Source organism: Babylonia areolata, chromosome 1 (assembly GCF_041734735.1).
Source record: "Babylonia areolata isolate BAREFJ2019XMU chromosome 1, ASM4173473v1, whole genome shotgun sequence".
NCBI classification, from domain to species: Eukaryota; Metazoa; Mollusca; class Gastropoda; order Neogastropoda; family Buccinidae; genus Babylonia; species Babylonia areolata.
The window spans coordinates 24,682,183-24,697,512 of record NC_134876.1 but is presented as its reverse complement, the minus strand read 5'-3'; the positions used below and the strand labels follow the sequence as shown (position 1 = coordinate 24,697,512).

General features: G+C 45.3%; 1 protein-coding gene and 2 non-coding genes across 3 annotated transcripts; 2 read left to right on the top strand and 1 right to left on the bottom strand.

Annotated features, from left to right (window-relative positions):
• The first annotated feature begins 284 nt into the window (after positions 1-284).
• Positions 285-357, top strand: Trnak-uuu (transfer RNA lysine (anticodon UUU)). The gene has a single exon. It is a non-coding gene; the product is annotated as a tRNA-Lys (tRNA).
• A 1,170-nt stretch (positions 358-1,527) lies between these two features.
• Trnav-cac (transfer RNA valine (anticodon CAC)) lies at positions 1,528-1,600 on the bottom strand. Its single transcript has one exon. It is a non-coding gene; the product is annotated as a tRNA-Val (tRNA).
• A 4,485-nt stretch (positions 1,601-6,085) lies between these two features.
• Positions 6,086-15,024, top strand: LOC143280976 (uncharacterized). Its single transcript, XM_076585828.1, has 2 exons — positions 6,086-6,650; positions 12,003-15,024. Exons 1-2 carry the CDS (start codon positions 6,588-6,590, stop codon positions 13,620-13,622), a joined length of 1,683 nt encoding a protein of 560 aa, XP_076441943.1. The 5' UTR covers positions 6,086-6,587; the 3' UTR covers positions 13,623-15,024.
• Positions 15,025-15,330: the final 306 nt, after the last annotated feature.

Genomic DNA, 15,330 nt, shown 5'->3' with positions numbered 1-15,330 from the left:
AACCGAATGTTAACTGAATGCACTTGCGGCAACTGAATGCCGCTAGGTATCGGCAGAAAATATGTCAGTGAAATCGCCCTGAAATCGCCTCAGCCCGCAGCTGTCAAAATTTTTGAAGACGAAATATGAACCGATTTACTGGCCTATTTTATTTAGCTGGTTGTACAAATTTATTTGTTTCTGAATTAATCGCACATACCTTCATACACAAGAAGCAATAAATCGTTCAACAACGACACTGTATTCAAATATTATATACTTTAAATTGAGGCGCCTTTTCAGGAGCCCGGTTAGCTCAGTCGGTAGAGCATCAGACTTTTAATCTGAGGGTCAAGGGTTCGAGTCCCTTATTGGGCGCTCCAATTTTTTTTTTTCATTCACAATAATATTTTGTTGCAAGCCGTCCCTTTTTATTTTCGTTTCAATAACGTTTTTCATGTTTTTCGTTTATACCGTTTTTTGTCACGAAAAGTAATGTTTTGCGAATATGTTCTTTGTTTCTGGGATTTCAGAATGCTTCTTAGGCCGCCTTCTTCATAGTTATATGAACCAACTTTTTTCAGCTATCCAATCAAATGTATAGTTGAAATGCACGCGACAAGTATTAAAAAAACAAAAACAAAACAAAACAAACAAACAAAACAAACAAACAAACAAACAAAAAAATCCGGGAAAATAGTATATTCAAAAGAAAAAAGAAAACATGTTTAAAAAAAAGAAGAAGTTTATATGGATATTTATTCTTTGCATTGAAAGGTTAGAAAGTATCATTTTCACTCGAACATAAAAAAAAGAAAAAGAAAGAAAGAAGAAAAAAAACATTATGTCCTGAAATGGACTGGTTAAAAAAAAAAAAAAAAAAAAAAAAGCAACAAAACCAAAAACAACAACAGAAAACAAGACTGACTAAAATACACCACGGCTCTTAACATAGATAAACAAATAGATTGATAATAATGCTCAAGGAGGTGTCACTGCGTTCAGACAAGTCCATATCCGTCATAGGAAGTCCTGCACCACGTCAGTGTGCTAAGCAGATGCCTGACAAGCAGCATAACCCAACACGTTTAGTCAGGCCTCCAAGAATACGTAGAAAAATAAATGAATAAATAAATGAACGAACGAATTACTTACTTAATTGATTGATTGATAACGAGTAATAACAATTATAGATGAATAAACACATAAACTACTGAATAAACAAACGCAAGCACTCACGCACGCACGCATACACTGACACACACTCACACATGCACATGCACACGCACAGACCTATCATGATATATACGTGCGCGCGCGCGCACACACACACACACACACACACACACATACACATACATCCACCGATTTGTCACAAGTGGATCTCTGATGCTGTGAACGTGTCACATGTAAATGATAGATAAATAAATGAATTAATAAATAGATAAAAGTAATTTGTTTTGGAGAGACTTTTTTTTTTTTTTTTTTTGTATTACAGGGGGTGATGAATCGTGCAGTTCAACGATACATTTTGCAGAAGAAAAAAAATGGTTCGGCTGGGGGTCGAACCCAGGACCTCTCGCGTGTGAGGCGAGCGTGATAACCACTACACTACCGAACCAGTTAGTGCAATAGTATGTTCATTTACATGTATACTTACTGGCTTATTTTTACTTGCCATGTAATTTGAAAATTTGTGGGATTGAATGCAGGCCAATAATGATAATAATAGTTCTATTTATATATAGCGCTTAATCAAATAATTTTACTCTAAGCGCTTTACAATTAGAATAATTCTAATTAAAAACACATTTAATGCATTAAAACATTAATCCGGCATTGATAAACATTGATCCGGCAAACACGACAAACCTCAACTGAGACACCGGCCCGGCGCGCAAAGGCAACACCAGCCTGTGCTTCTCGTTCATTCGAGAGGGTATTTGAAACAACCCAGGTGTGTGGGAATGCAAAGTGTCAAACAACACCATTTTAACTTTATCGTTTTCAGCTAAATTTTATACTTGTAGCCTTAGTTTCGAATAAATATCCAACTGAAATCGACTAACAAAACACTCCAGTCAGTGACTTAAGACGCCGGAACAGCAAGTAATATGTATTTGTCAGTATTACCGCAGTCGGTGTGTGTGTGTGTGTGTGTGTGTGTGTGTGTCACTGAGTGTGTGTGTGTGTGTGTGTGTCACTGAGTGTGTGTGTGTGTGTGCCGTGTAGTGTGTGTGTGTGTGCCGCAGTGTGTGTGTGCGGCCGGTGTGCACGGTATTGCAGTGTGTGTGTGTGTGTGTGTGTGAGGACCTGGCCAGAGGGCGGGAGGGGGGGGGGAGGGGGGGGGGGAACTCGTACGTACACTCGATATGAAGCATCTAGGTGTCACTCACTCTTATTCGATGCCGAGAAGCGTCACTGGTCACGGGATAGACATAAATGACAGACAGACAAACAGACATGAGGAAAAACAACTGAACAAACAGCTGGGCTCGGTGGCGGGCAGATAAATTGGTTTGAAGGGCGGGTGTAAAGAGAGAACAGACACAGGTGCCGTCATGGTGACAGACAGAGCAGCACTGAGAAAGACAGATACATCACATCACATCACACCGCCACACGGCAGCCGCTCTACGTGTCATATGTTCATACATTCCAGTTCATCAGTCCAGTCCTGACAGGCTGTCACACAGCCAGGTCACGTGCCAGTTCACAGGAAGGGACGGGACTCGGCTGACAGACGTGTCACGTGACAGCAGCTCGTGAGGCCAGACGTGACAGGGTTGCTGTCAGCACTAATATATGGGAAGTCCATCTGTCACACCTGAACACATCCAGCGTTAAATCGTGACTGATCCTCTGATGTGTTGGACATTACATCTTTTGATGTCTTTGTGGCAGCAGTATATTACAGCCCTGTTCACGGTCGGCTGTCGGGAGTGTCAAAATACCTAGCGAACAGTACGTGCTTTTATCGTGTTTGCCTTTATCGATGCTCTTTAATCCAACAGACACACAGACAAACAGACCGTGAGACAGACATACAGACAGACAGACACACACACACACACACACACACACGCACACACACACACACGCACACGCACGTCACACACACACATATACGCACATGCACGTCACACACACACACACACACACACACACACACACACGCACGCACGTCACACACACACACACACGCACGTCACACACACAAACACACACACACACACACACACACACACACACACACACTGTGACAGAGAGAGAGAGAGAGAGAGAGAGTTGGTGAACAAGTTTAAATGTTTGTGAAACAATGAGATACAATGCGAGACTGCTGAATGCTTTGTGGCCACAAGAAGGGAAATCATTGTGGTTCGAAATCACAAATTATCTCCCTTACTAGAGAGAGAGAGAGAGAGAGAGAGAGGAATGATCATCACCAGTAAAAACACTGAGGAGTGCTTTGTCAGTGTTGTATCTGAACATAATAATATGGTTTACACTGCTACACACCGTGGCAACATTGGAAAGTGTGTAAAGTAACTGACATTTTTTTAAATAGGAGAGAGAGAGAGAGACGCTCTCAGGCCAGATTTGGGGAAGACTCCACCCACAAGCCGGCCCCCTCGCTGCAACACGCTGTGCTGCCTGGCGGTGATTGACAGCAACAGCACGCGAAGAAACAGCGAGTCCACGATGGCACAGAGGGTTTACAAACACCGTTCGTCAGGGCCAATGCTGGGCTTGGAACGCGCGAGAAACCACCACCGTTCGTTTTCAGGCGCAACAAGAACGTGTGTGTGTGTGTGTGTGTGTGTGTGAGAGAGAGAGAGAGAGAGAGAGAGCGTGTGTGTGTGTGTGTGTGTGTGTGTGTGTGTGTGACAGAGACAGACAGACAATGACAATGACAGATGTTTTATTGAGGGTAGAATGGATAAGCTGAAAGCTTCTTTGAAAAAAAAAAAGTGTTTGTGAGGGATTAAAAAAAAATGATCCATTATCAAAATGAATGCTAAAGTGAAAACCGAATTTGTAAATAAGAGAGAGAGAGAGAGAGAGAGAGAGAGAGAGGACAGTTCTTGTTGAAATAAGTTCATTGGCGTGGAGTACTGTGTCAATGCCATCTGGCCAATGATTTGAAAATCAGGGAATTAACAGTCACGAGCAGGCGTGATCAAAGTCAGAAATACAGTAGTTCATCCTCTATAAATCGATTTACATTGTCTGTCTTTCCTGGTTATGATGCAGTGACAGTCAGTGACATAATATGGGCTCACTGGTTCAGCGCCCGAAGCTCACCATGCCAGGCAGTGTCGCTCAGAGATTTAACTGAACCAATGAATGATTGTTCTAAAGTGCTGGTCCAGACAGAAAATATTTGCCAAAAAGTTGGGGTGGGTGGGGTGAGGAGAAAATGAGTTTGTTAGTTTTGTGACCAAAGAACTCAACACAGAAAGGCTGTGACAAGATAACTGTCCTATGAGTAAGAATAGAGGCAATAATCATGATATCTCTTTCTTCTTGCCATACCTGTGTGTGTGTGTGTGTGTGTGTGTGTGTGTGCTCGCGCGTGCCTTTTTTTGTTAGCGTATATATTATGTGTATGTGCGCGCGAGAAAGCGTGCGTATATGATGAAGTGAACAGTGGAGAGTTAAAACCAATGATGGACAAGACAGACCACACACTGCCCTTCAAGTCCCCGTCCTGGTGACAAACTGTGCACACCACTATTTTATTTATTTATTTATTTATTTTGTTTGGGTGTTTTGTTTTTGTTTTTGGGGGGGGAGGTTTGAGTGTTTTTTTGTTTGTTTTTTGGGGTGTGGGAGGCATAGGGGGACACTTGCTGTGTGGGTGAAGGGGTAAAGTGGACCAGTGTAGAGGGAGACGGAGGATAGGAGGTGGGGTAGAGGGAAGTAAAGGGGGAGGTGGGTTTGGACCTTTGAACGGGTCCCTGTTGTTAGGTCCGAGGGCCCACCATACCAGGTCGGGTTTCAGCCAGTCTTTAGCGGGCTGCGATAAGACCGGCTTTGATGTCTGGCCGTAATTGTCCAATCTGTCAAACCCGCCATGTCCGTCTGTTCAACACGATGGTCTCAATCTGTTTTCAAACACCCCCAGCTCGTGCCTGAGTGATTGATAAGGTTTGCAATCATAATGCCCCGGCCCTTTGATCTACCGCCGCGCCTCTTTGTGTGCCGTTCGCGTCAACAGCATTCCTACGCGTCCACCGTCTGGACTGACGAAACGCCGTGCGCCACAATACACCGCGCCCTTTCCAGCATTCCCCGAGTAGCTGTTATATCGGGGGCCAGCGAACGAACGCTACTGGGGGGGACCAGGGGTGATGGAGGTGCGAATGGAGGGTGGAAGGGGAGATTGCGGGTTGGTGAGATCTCGCGGGGTGGGGGGGAACAGGGAGATGGGGGGGGGGGGGGTGGGGGGGGGGGGCGGTGGGGGCTGGGGAAAAGGGGGGATTTTCTTCCGTTTGCCCCTTGTTTGGTTTGATAATCGACTGTAATCCATACCCTGTCTCTGAGCGCTCCGAGCTGTGTTAGTGACAGGTCTGTCTATACTCGCCGTCACTGTTGATAACGGAACAACAGCCATGCACATTCACAGAGTAAAGGAAGGAGCGAGTGGAGGGAAGAGGAGGGAAGGTGAGGGAGAGGGTGGGGGTGGTGGGTGGAGGGAAGCTGTGGCAAGCAGACAAGAGTCAGACCTGCCCCAGCTCCAACGTATCGCTTGCTTGAACGCACCTTTCATCTCTCTGCCCATTTACAAAGTGTACATTAACAGCACGCCACGATATAAATCACCCGTGATTGACGGAAGAGTCGTCAAAATGACTGATAGCGCGGTTCACGAAGTGTCACTTGGCAGGCTGCCAGCCTTATCACCATACTCGACGCTGATTGGTCGAGGCTGTGACAGACAGATGCCAGTCAATGTCAGCGGGCTGCCTCGACATCACACCTTCTTGGGCGCTCAGCCAATGAAAACGAGCGATGAGCCCTTATTTACGATTTCATTGGCAAGCGGTGCTTGCGTTTCATGTTGGAGTAATTCACAAGTGTTGTCGGGCTCGCGCTGTGTGTTGTCTAGTCGGGCGGCATGTTTCAATAAAACTTGCCCGGCACTCCGTCCGCACGCTCTGTGATTGACAGGCCGAGCTGGCGTTCCGTTGGCTGAGAGGGCTTTCCGCTCGAGGCGTGCTTTCCTTGACGACATCACTTTTGGTGTGATCAGCGTGTGCTGCTCAGAGCGCTCACTGCCTTCCTCGCTGACTGTGGGAGTGTTCCGAGACCCGAGTTGTAGTGAAGTGTCGAACTTGGGACAACGAGCAAGCATCCGGCTTCAGTTTTCACTCTGCATTCGCAAAGGATCGTTACGTTGAGTTTCTTGTCTTCACGGTTGCTGACACCCTGGTTGTACCTTTGTTCCAGTTGCTGTATTTTCACTTGATCGCCGTCTTTCCCCACATGGAGTAACGATCGCGTCGTCTGACGTGGTCTGTTTTTCCCGTGTTGTTGGTCATCCATCAGGAACAATTGAGGAGTACAGTAAAGTGCGTGGCGGTACAGACTTGTACGGCCACAAGATGTTAGCGTCCGGAGTTTCTCAGTACCTTCATCCGGATTATCTCCAGCCTCTGCCGACCACGGTATGTATTGGCGCCATTATGAACAAAAAACTTCGAAACTTTAAGTAAAAATAAAAAACATAAAAAATCGTGCATGATATTTACTATTTTAATGTTTTCTGTTCTTGAAAGAAAAAAAAGGGGGAAATTAGAGAGAAGCAAATGATTTCCAAATCGTATACTTGTAGTATTAAACTTGTATAATGAAGAAGGAGGCTAACTGTGCCGCTGATAGACCACAGCCCGCACAAGGGAAAGAGAACGCTCGAGTGTGTGGCGGCAGCACAGAGCCCCTTTCAGGCTTGCCACTGCCTTGTCTCTCATGCCGCCCTGCATTGTGTGTGTGTGTGTGTGTGTGCTGGCCCGTACTGCTTGCAACAACGGCAGCCGTGCACCACTCGGCTTTTTCTTAAGTTTTTGGAAAAGAATTAAAGAAATAAATTTTAAAACTAAGACCACGAATATTACCGGGGAAATCTCATGATCCATGCTCGGTTTGTGTCTCGGTCTGACTGGTCTTTAGTTGTTGCTAGCTTGTTTTTTGTCGTGAGAAAGAGAAATGCATGGAGATGTTTTTGAATTGGGTTTTTATTTTCTTCTGTATGACGATCGTGAATCTGTTCGTTTAGATTTTTTTTTCTTATTTGTTCCTGATTTCCTTAACGTGAAAGCGAACGTGTTTGCATTGTGAGGTCCGTCGCTGCTGTGAAGAAATTCTTTGTAATTTTTTCCGACATTATTTGTTTTAATTAGCATAACAGCTGTATCGATAACCATTTTACAATTATTTCTGGTAAGCATTGCCTCGCTGTACGTTGTACCCATTCTCGTTATTTTGTAGAGGTGCCCAGCTAGCTGTTCTGTAGTTGAAGACTGAGACCGGAACAAGAAAGTGTTCACCGTTTATTTTCTTGATTCACGTGAACGTGTTTTAGTCAGATACACGGTCAGGGATCCTAAACCGAAACATCCCTTCGAACGTGAAGTAAATAGTTTTTCCAGTAGTTCAGAACTTTGTTACATGTGAATTTTATGTGTTAAACTTCAGACAGTGGGGGAGGATTCTGGTTGACTTGTAAGAATGGGTGCTGTAGCATGTTAGCATTGCTCAAACAGTGTCAAAGAGTAAAATTTTTTTACACCAATAAAGTATTTCAGAGGCCAGCTTTTAGCAAATAGTGGTGAAAAGAAAGTACAGATTGTTCCCAGCAAATATAAATGGATCTGTCAAAAAGACAGGGTAAAAGTTCTGTCTGTTTTCTTTTTCATTTATTATATGATTTTGTTTTCTTTCATATATTATGATATTCACACTTCAGCTAAAATATAAAACAAAATAAACAAACATGCAATCAATCCCCGCACTTCCCCCCTCCCCATAAAAAAGTTAACATAAGAAGAATTATTGAAGTTTTTGTCCCAACAGAACAGAGTGAATACATTACAATGTGTAACATGCTGGGTATTTTCTGTCAGTTTGTTGTCAGTAACATGCTAATCTCTCCCTCCCTCATTTGTATCTTCTTCTCCTCTTCTTCTGACAGTCTCCTTCCCTGTTATTGATCATCACATGTCTTAATTAGTTCACTTTTCTCACAATCTACAATGGAAGTAAAAAGGTTTTTTTTATCAGATTTTTTTCCTCTGTTTTAATTGGTCTGAAATCAGTAGCATTGTCGAGAAGTGTGCAGTTCACTGTGCCTTCTTCAGCTGAATACCTTGTGATTTTGAGTGTGTGCACATATACAAACATAACTGTGTGGGTAGGTAAACAGAAGAAAAAGATGGAGTGGAGAAGTTCTTTTTTATATTTTGAATTGATGGAACAGCCAGATTTCTTCCTTTTTCTCGCATACACATTATATACGGGTTTTGTTTTTTGAGTTGTAAAATGATAACCCAGCTTATGTTGCCTTTGAGTAACATTTTCAAGTTCCACTGACTCACTAGTAGCCTGTAACATTTCAAGACGTGTTCAGTAAGGCTCAAGGCGAAACATGGGGGAAGACAGTTTAACGATTTCTAACATCTGTGAGACCGGTTGTTGTTGTTTTTTTTTTATCAATTTTATTTTTGTTTTTTATTTTATTTTATTATTATATTTTATTTTATTTTTTACAAGGCTGTGATTTTTTTCGTTCTGTGAGGTAAAAAGTTGCGAAAAGAAAGATCAAAAGACTACAGAGAATGATAGTAATACAAATCTCACTTTTTTTTTTCACTTCACACTTCCTTCCATGTCCCCCCCGCCCCCTTTCCCCCTCTCACCCCCACACCCTTTGTGTCTGTGCACCCGCGCGATTGCTCTACAAATAAAAAATGAAGTCTTAAGCGCATGAGTAAAACAAGTGTTTTGTTGTGTTTTCCCCCCTTCATCTGACGGTTTCATTGATAAGGTGGGTTCACAGCCGCGTGCAATGGTTATTGCTTATTTCGGCGTGTTAGTTAATTCTGAGAATTTCACGTAGGGTTGTCAGATTATCCGTCGTTTGGAGTGAAAGGAGCACGAGTTTGGCCGGAACAAGATAAAGATTGCAGGTCTGGTTTATAAGTTGGGAATAGCATGACAAGTTGACGTTCGTGACAACGGCGTCCAGTTGATGATGGAGCTGTTGTGCAAGGGAGAGAGAACTCGTGTCACATTCACACCAGGTCCCAACCCATAACGCTAACAAAGGTGGACTTTACGCTCTTGTCAACGCAAATGAAAAGGTTCGGAAGTTTGCTCAGAGCCCCCCATGTTACCCCCCGCTCAGAGTTGCCCTACGGTCAGTTTAACTTCAATTAGTTCCCTCTTTCCATTTTCTCATCTTTGTTGCCCACGTCGCTCAGCCCCTTGCCGCCTCCTCAATTCCAAAAGTCAGGCGCCTGTTTCTGTGGAGGGCGGGTGGTAGAGGTGGTGATGATGGCGGCGACCAGATCTCGCCTGGGCGGACAGGCCTGCTCGTGTCAGCCGTGCAGTCTCCACTGACAAGGGGGGAGAGAGAGAGAGCCGGAAGGGGGAGGTGGGGTGAGGGGGGCTGGGGGGTGGGGGTGGGGGGGTTGCTCAGTGTGGCAACCCAGCCAGCCGGCGGCGCGAACCTATCGACACACGGGGAGAGCGCTCAGCCACGCTTGCCACACAACACAAACGCCGCCGGCAATCGTTGCACGTTCAACGCGACAGAAAATCAATGTAGGTCGATTCCGCGGCGATGGAGCAGGCTGCAAATGCCTGGAATTAGCGTGGAGTGATTAGCTTTGTTTGGCCTGAAACCGCCCCGGCTCCCAGTGTTCCTTAGGTCCCCCCCCCACCCCCCACACACTCCTTCCCTTCCCCCTTCTTGTTTGAGCGGCGTTTGTCGGGCTTCCAGCGGTTTGTTAAAATCTCTCCATCACCCCACTTCCCTTCCTTCTCTTCTCCCACCCTCCCCCCTTTCCCCTCCCCCCACGCACAACCACCACGGCGGACACCACCTCCGTAGACCGGATTGGAATGTCCTGGTGATGTTTGTTCTGGGCAGCCTTGTTTGTCTGGTGTGTGTGTGTGTGTGTGTGTGTGTGTCACTGCCTGTGGTGGTCTGTCATAACTATCATGATGGAGCGCTTCAAGTGGGAGTCAACAATGTCAGTAAAGGGGGGACATGCTGAGAACTCCACAGGCCCAGGTACCCCTCTAAGCATGCCTGTCGGACTTCAGGGTGGCTGGGGAGAGAGGATGGGAGGGCGTGTGGGGGTGACAGCAAGGGTGAGAGGGAACATGCAGGTGCACTTGTTGCAACTCTTGAGCATGGGAAGAAACAAGGGTGATCAAATCAAATCGGGTATAGTACACGAAGCAACAATCCACAACAATAGCAGGGACTTGGGATGAAAATATATTTTTATGTTTAGTCAGAACGTCTTTTTTTCTTCTTTTTTTTTCTGACACTGCATCACTATTTTAGTAGTGTATAATAAATCTACCCTATGAGAAGGCAACACTTTCAAATTACTCTCTGTACATGTATATTACAAAATTGTTACCTTGTTTCAGTAACTGCTTGTTAACCTTTACAAAGGGATGAATTTTTTTTTATCCATTAAGTACCAAATATTTTTTTACACAAAATAGGTCTGTTTACCCAGTTTTGGGGTGGGGGTGGGGGATAAATTACCATTCTTTTGAGGTGTAGGAGCATCTATAGAAATGTATATAGATTTTGAATTTAACAAGCAACAAATGAGTGGTTGGTAATAAATATGTTTAAATAGATCAGATCTCATCAACTGAGTATATATTATGATCCTTAAAAATACTAGTCAAGACAGCTACTTGCAACATTGCAAGGCAAATAACTAAATAGCACCCATACCACACACACACACACACACACACACACACACACACACACACACACACACACACACACACACCTACTTTCCACCTGCTCCCACACCCCTTAAAATAAAGAAACAGAGAACTACGCCAAATCAAAAAATGCTCCACAGGTCTGAGGATTCTGAAGAAAGCGAGCAAAATCGAATCATGTGAGGATGATATTTAAAATGAGAATGATATTTAAGTTTATAATTACCTGACTTTCCTAGCACTGTTGTTATGTGCAACCTTCGCTGATCACTTAATCAGAACCATCTTGCCAGTACAGAAACCAAGTCTGTAATGATATGCATGTGCACACACACACACACACACACACACACACACACACAGTAATGGATGGATTCATTAAAGATGAACTCTGTAAAGACTCCCTTTTAAAGAGGGATATAAACGAAAGATGCATGTGCACACACACAGCCACACACATTTCATTTATCAGTTGATGATACTTTGCTGTTTTGTGTGATGACAATGAAGATTAGAATTACAGTAAACCTGCAAAAATGATGACTTTCCTTTCTTTCCAAACAAATGCCAATAGCAGAGAAAAAGGCCTCTTCCCTTTGGAGATCAGCACAGTTTGCGCACAGACATGACATTGATCAGCACAGTTGGTGTGCTCTGAACTGACATAGATCACCACAGTTGATGCTCAGAACTGACATAGATCAGCACAGTTGGTGCTCTGAACTGACATAGATCAGCACAGTTGGTGCTCTGAACTGACATAGATCAGCACAGTAGGTGCTCTGAACTGACGTTGATCACCACAGTTGATTCTCAGAACTGATATAGATCACCACAGTTGATGCTCAGAACTGACATAGATCAGCACAGTTGGTGCTCAGAACTGACATGGATCAGCACAGTAGGTGCTCAGAACTGACATTGATCAGCACAGTTGGTGCTCAGAACTGACATAGATCAGCACAGAAGGTGCTCTGGACTGACATAGATCACCACAGTTGGTGCTCATAACTGACCATGTGTGTTGTTGTGGACTGTTGCAGCTGGACGCCAAGAAGAGTCCCCTGGCTCTGCTGGCTCAGACATGCAGCAGCATTGGCAAGGACCCCTCCCCCTCCAAGCCTATCATCCCTCCTCTCGACAAGAAGGACAAGGAGGCTGCCGACAAGGCGGAGCAGCAGGACAAGCGGCCATCCTCTTTGGGCAGCAAAGGATCCAGTGGAGACTCTGGCAGGGACTCGAAGCCCGGGTTCCGGACTGTTCCCCCCAAGGACATTCCTCCCCTTGTACCGATTGGTGCTGAAAAGGCTAGTAGTGACAGTGGTAACACCAACAGTAGCAAGAGTTCTGGTGACATGACCAGTCACTCTTTGTCCACAGCTTCCTCATCCACATCGAGTTCATCCTCCTCCTCCTCCCACAATATCCTGAGCAGTAGCACCACCAGCAGTAGCAGCAGCAGCAGCAACAACAACAACACCAGCCACACCAGCAACAACCGCCCGGTGAGTGTGACTGGCTCCAGCAGTCAGAGAACGACGTCACGGAGCGGAAGTGCCCGGGAAAGTAATGACTACACCATCACGCCACCAGTGTCGGCCAGCATGAGCAGGCACTCGGCATCAGCCTCTCCTCCCAGTGTGAAGAGCTCCTCCTCCTCCTCCACAGCCTCTCTGATGCACCACAGCTCGCTCAGCGCTCTGCCCAAGCCCTCTGTCACCCACCACTCCCTGTTGCCAGGTCTGCCTTCAGCCCACCACTTGGCGGCAGCGTACCCCCACCTGTCTCTGCTCCCTGGGCTGGACCCTGCCATGCAGAGCTACCACAGTGCGCTGGCCGCTCACTCCGGACTCAGTTCTTTGTCGGTGGCTGCAGCTGCAGCGCAGTCCTCTGCCGCAGCGCTGAAGGGAGCGGGAAGCTCTGCTCTCTCCCCTTACGTGGCTTACGCCCGAATCCGGACTCCCGCCGGAGCTACCACCTTGGTTCCGGTTTGTCGGGACCCTTACTGTACAAACTGTCAGCTGACTCTGCAGAACTCACACCTCTCCAGTGCCTGCACAGCGCCAGGCTGTTCACAGTGTGCCCACGAAAAGTCACTGACCAGCCTGACCAGTGGGGCCCTGGCCGGACTTGGGGGAGCCTCCCTCCCAATCATTCCGTCTATCTCCTCAGCCAGCTCCCTGACGTCCAGCATGGCAGGGCTGTCGTCGTTCCACTCTCTGTACCCTCTGGCAGCTCACCAAGGCCTGGGCTATGTGTGTAGCTGGGTGTCCGGCAGCGAGTATTGCGGGAAGCGTTTTGCCAATTCGGAGGAGCTGTTGACCCACCTGAGGACTCACACGTCCAACGTGGAGACATCTTCCCTGGCGGCCTATGGGGCTCTGGGAATTCACCCGAGTCTGGCTGCGGCAGCGGCAGCAGCCGGGTGTCACACCCCCTACCCAGGCTCCCCACTGAGCCCCAATTCTCTTCGAAGGACCTACCCAACATCCTTGAGTCCTGTCAGTTCTTTGCTGAGTGCCAACCGTTTCCACCCCTACAAGTCCCCACTGGGGACGGTGCCGCCCCCAGCCCCCTCAGGTCAGGGCCTGCCGGCGGTGGGCCCCTACTACTCTCCCTACTCCCTGTACGGACAGAGACTGGGCGCCGCCGTGGTTCCTTGACCTTCCTGACCCTGTGTCAGCCCAAGAACTCTGTTCCGGCTGCAAGATGACTGGTCCTTTTCTTTGCCATTTTGTCCTCTTCTGAAACCTCAGCTCTGTGGAAATCCGACTGTTCTCTGATCTCATGAACAGAGGGCCCGTGTTAACCAACGACTGCACTGTCTGAACTGGCAGTGTGAACTGTTAAAAAAAAAAAAAGAATTGCCACTGAGATGTTCATTGTAGCACACCTCACCACAGATTTTTATCTTAACAATGTATATTAGTATTCACGTTGCTTGCTCATGAACAGACTTGGAACAGTTCAGTGTGATTGTGTGAGCTGTTGTTTTGGACACATTTTATTTTGTTTTTTCTTTTTCTTTTATATAAGGTTGGAGGAAAAAAGAAAATTATATGCATAGTGTGTTTTTTTTTCTGTCAGTGGGGTAACAAGCTTGAAAAGTGTAGCATGTTGATCAAGTAGAGAAGGAAGCAAGCTTTTGTTTCATTATGTTTATGATCATTTGAGTCCTGGTTTTATTTTCAGTTTTATTAACTTGTAGTGCTTGTAGTTTGATTACATTTTAGGATAATTTAATAGTGAAAGTAATTAGCTACAAGATTTTGTACCAAATTTTATCACACCTTCAGTGCGCATGTGCATTTACCTCCAATCAAAAGGGGTGCTTGCATGTCAAAGTCTGTGATTTATTTTCTTACTATTTGTTGTCAGTTCGTGTTCATGTTAATGGATTAATTCTTACTCAGTGAACAACTGAGTATTTTGTGTGTTCTTGTTGGAAAACAGCATCCTCGTGAGGAAACCTGTATTTGATTGATTCACTTTGATTATAACTTTTGTGGCAGAGAGGCGTTGGTCACTTATTGTTTGGTAACTGTGTATATATTGATTCTTCATTCGCCATTGGTCATGTACAAAGATACGAACGTTTTTTTTTCCATGGATTGTGATCAAGCTAGCTCTCTCATTCACTCTTACTTCTCTCTCTCTGAGTGAGAGAAGAATTTTCATGTTCATTTTGGAGGTGGGGGAGGGGGTTGTGGGAGAGGCAGAAGTTGGAATCAGACACTAATATCTTGAGGGGCTTGATTTAGATATTGTTTTGGAAATTGTGTGAGTGTGTGCAGTGAGTCAGTATGCATTTGCATGTGAGTATGTGTGTGTGTGTTAACTGTGTTCACACTGAATGGAGGCCGTCTGTGTTACAACTAATGAGATACGTTATTTGCGGATCAGTCTCTGATTCAGTTTACAGTCCAGTTTAAAGATGAAAGGGTGTTTCATTTTGGGCTCAACTTAAACTTGAATATTGCTAATGGCTGGACATACACACAGTCACTCCAACTTGTTAAAACATGGGCTTTGAACATAATGCTTCTATCTGCACACACTAAGTACTCTATAATTATTGAAAATGTACGGATCTGTAAAATATCTGGCTTGACAGTGTTGCAAGAAAGGGAAGGTTGTACTGCACAGATTCTTTCTTACTATGTTTATTTTTAATGAATGATACTTAATGCATCTTTTTAAAAAATTCATTTATTTATTTATTTATTTTTCAGGGGGGGAGGGGGATGCTGTTTAAAGGTCTCAGCAATTCATGGTTACCGCTGAATATGTTTTATCAGTTCAATGCATAGAAACATTGCCACACTGGTATGATGCACGTTTGCTTATTTCAGGCCCAATATTTTTTCCTTG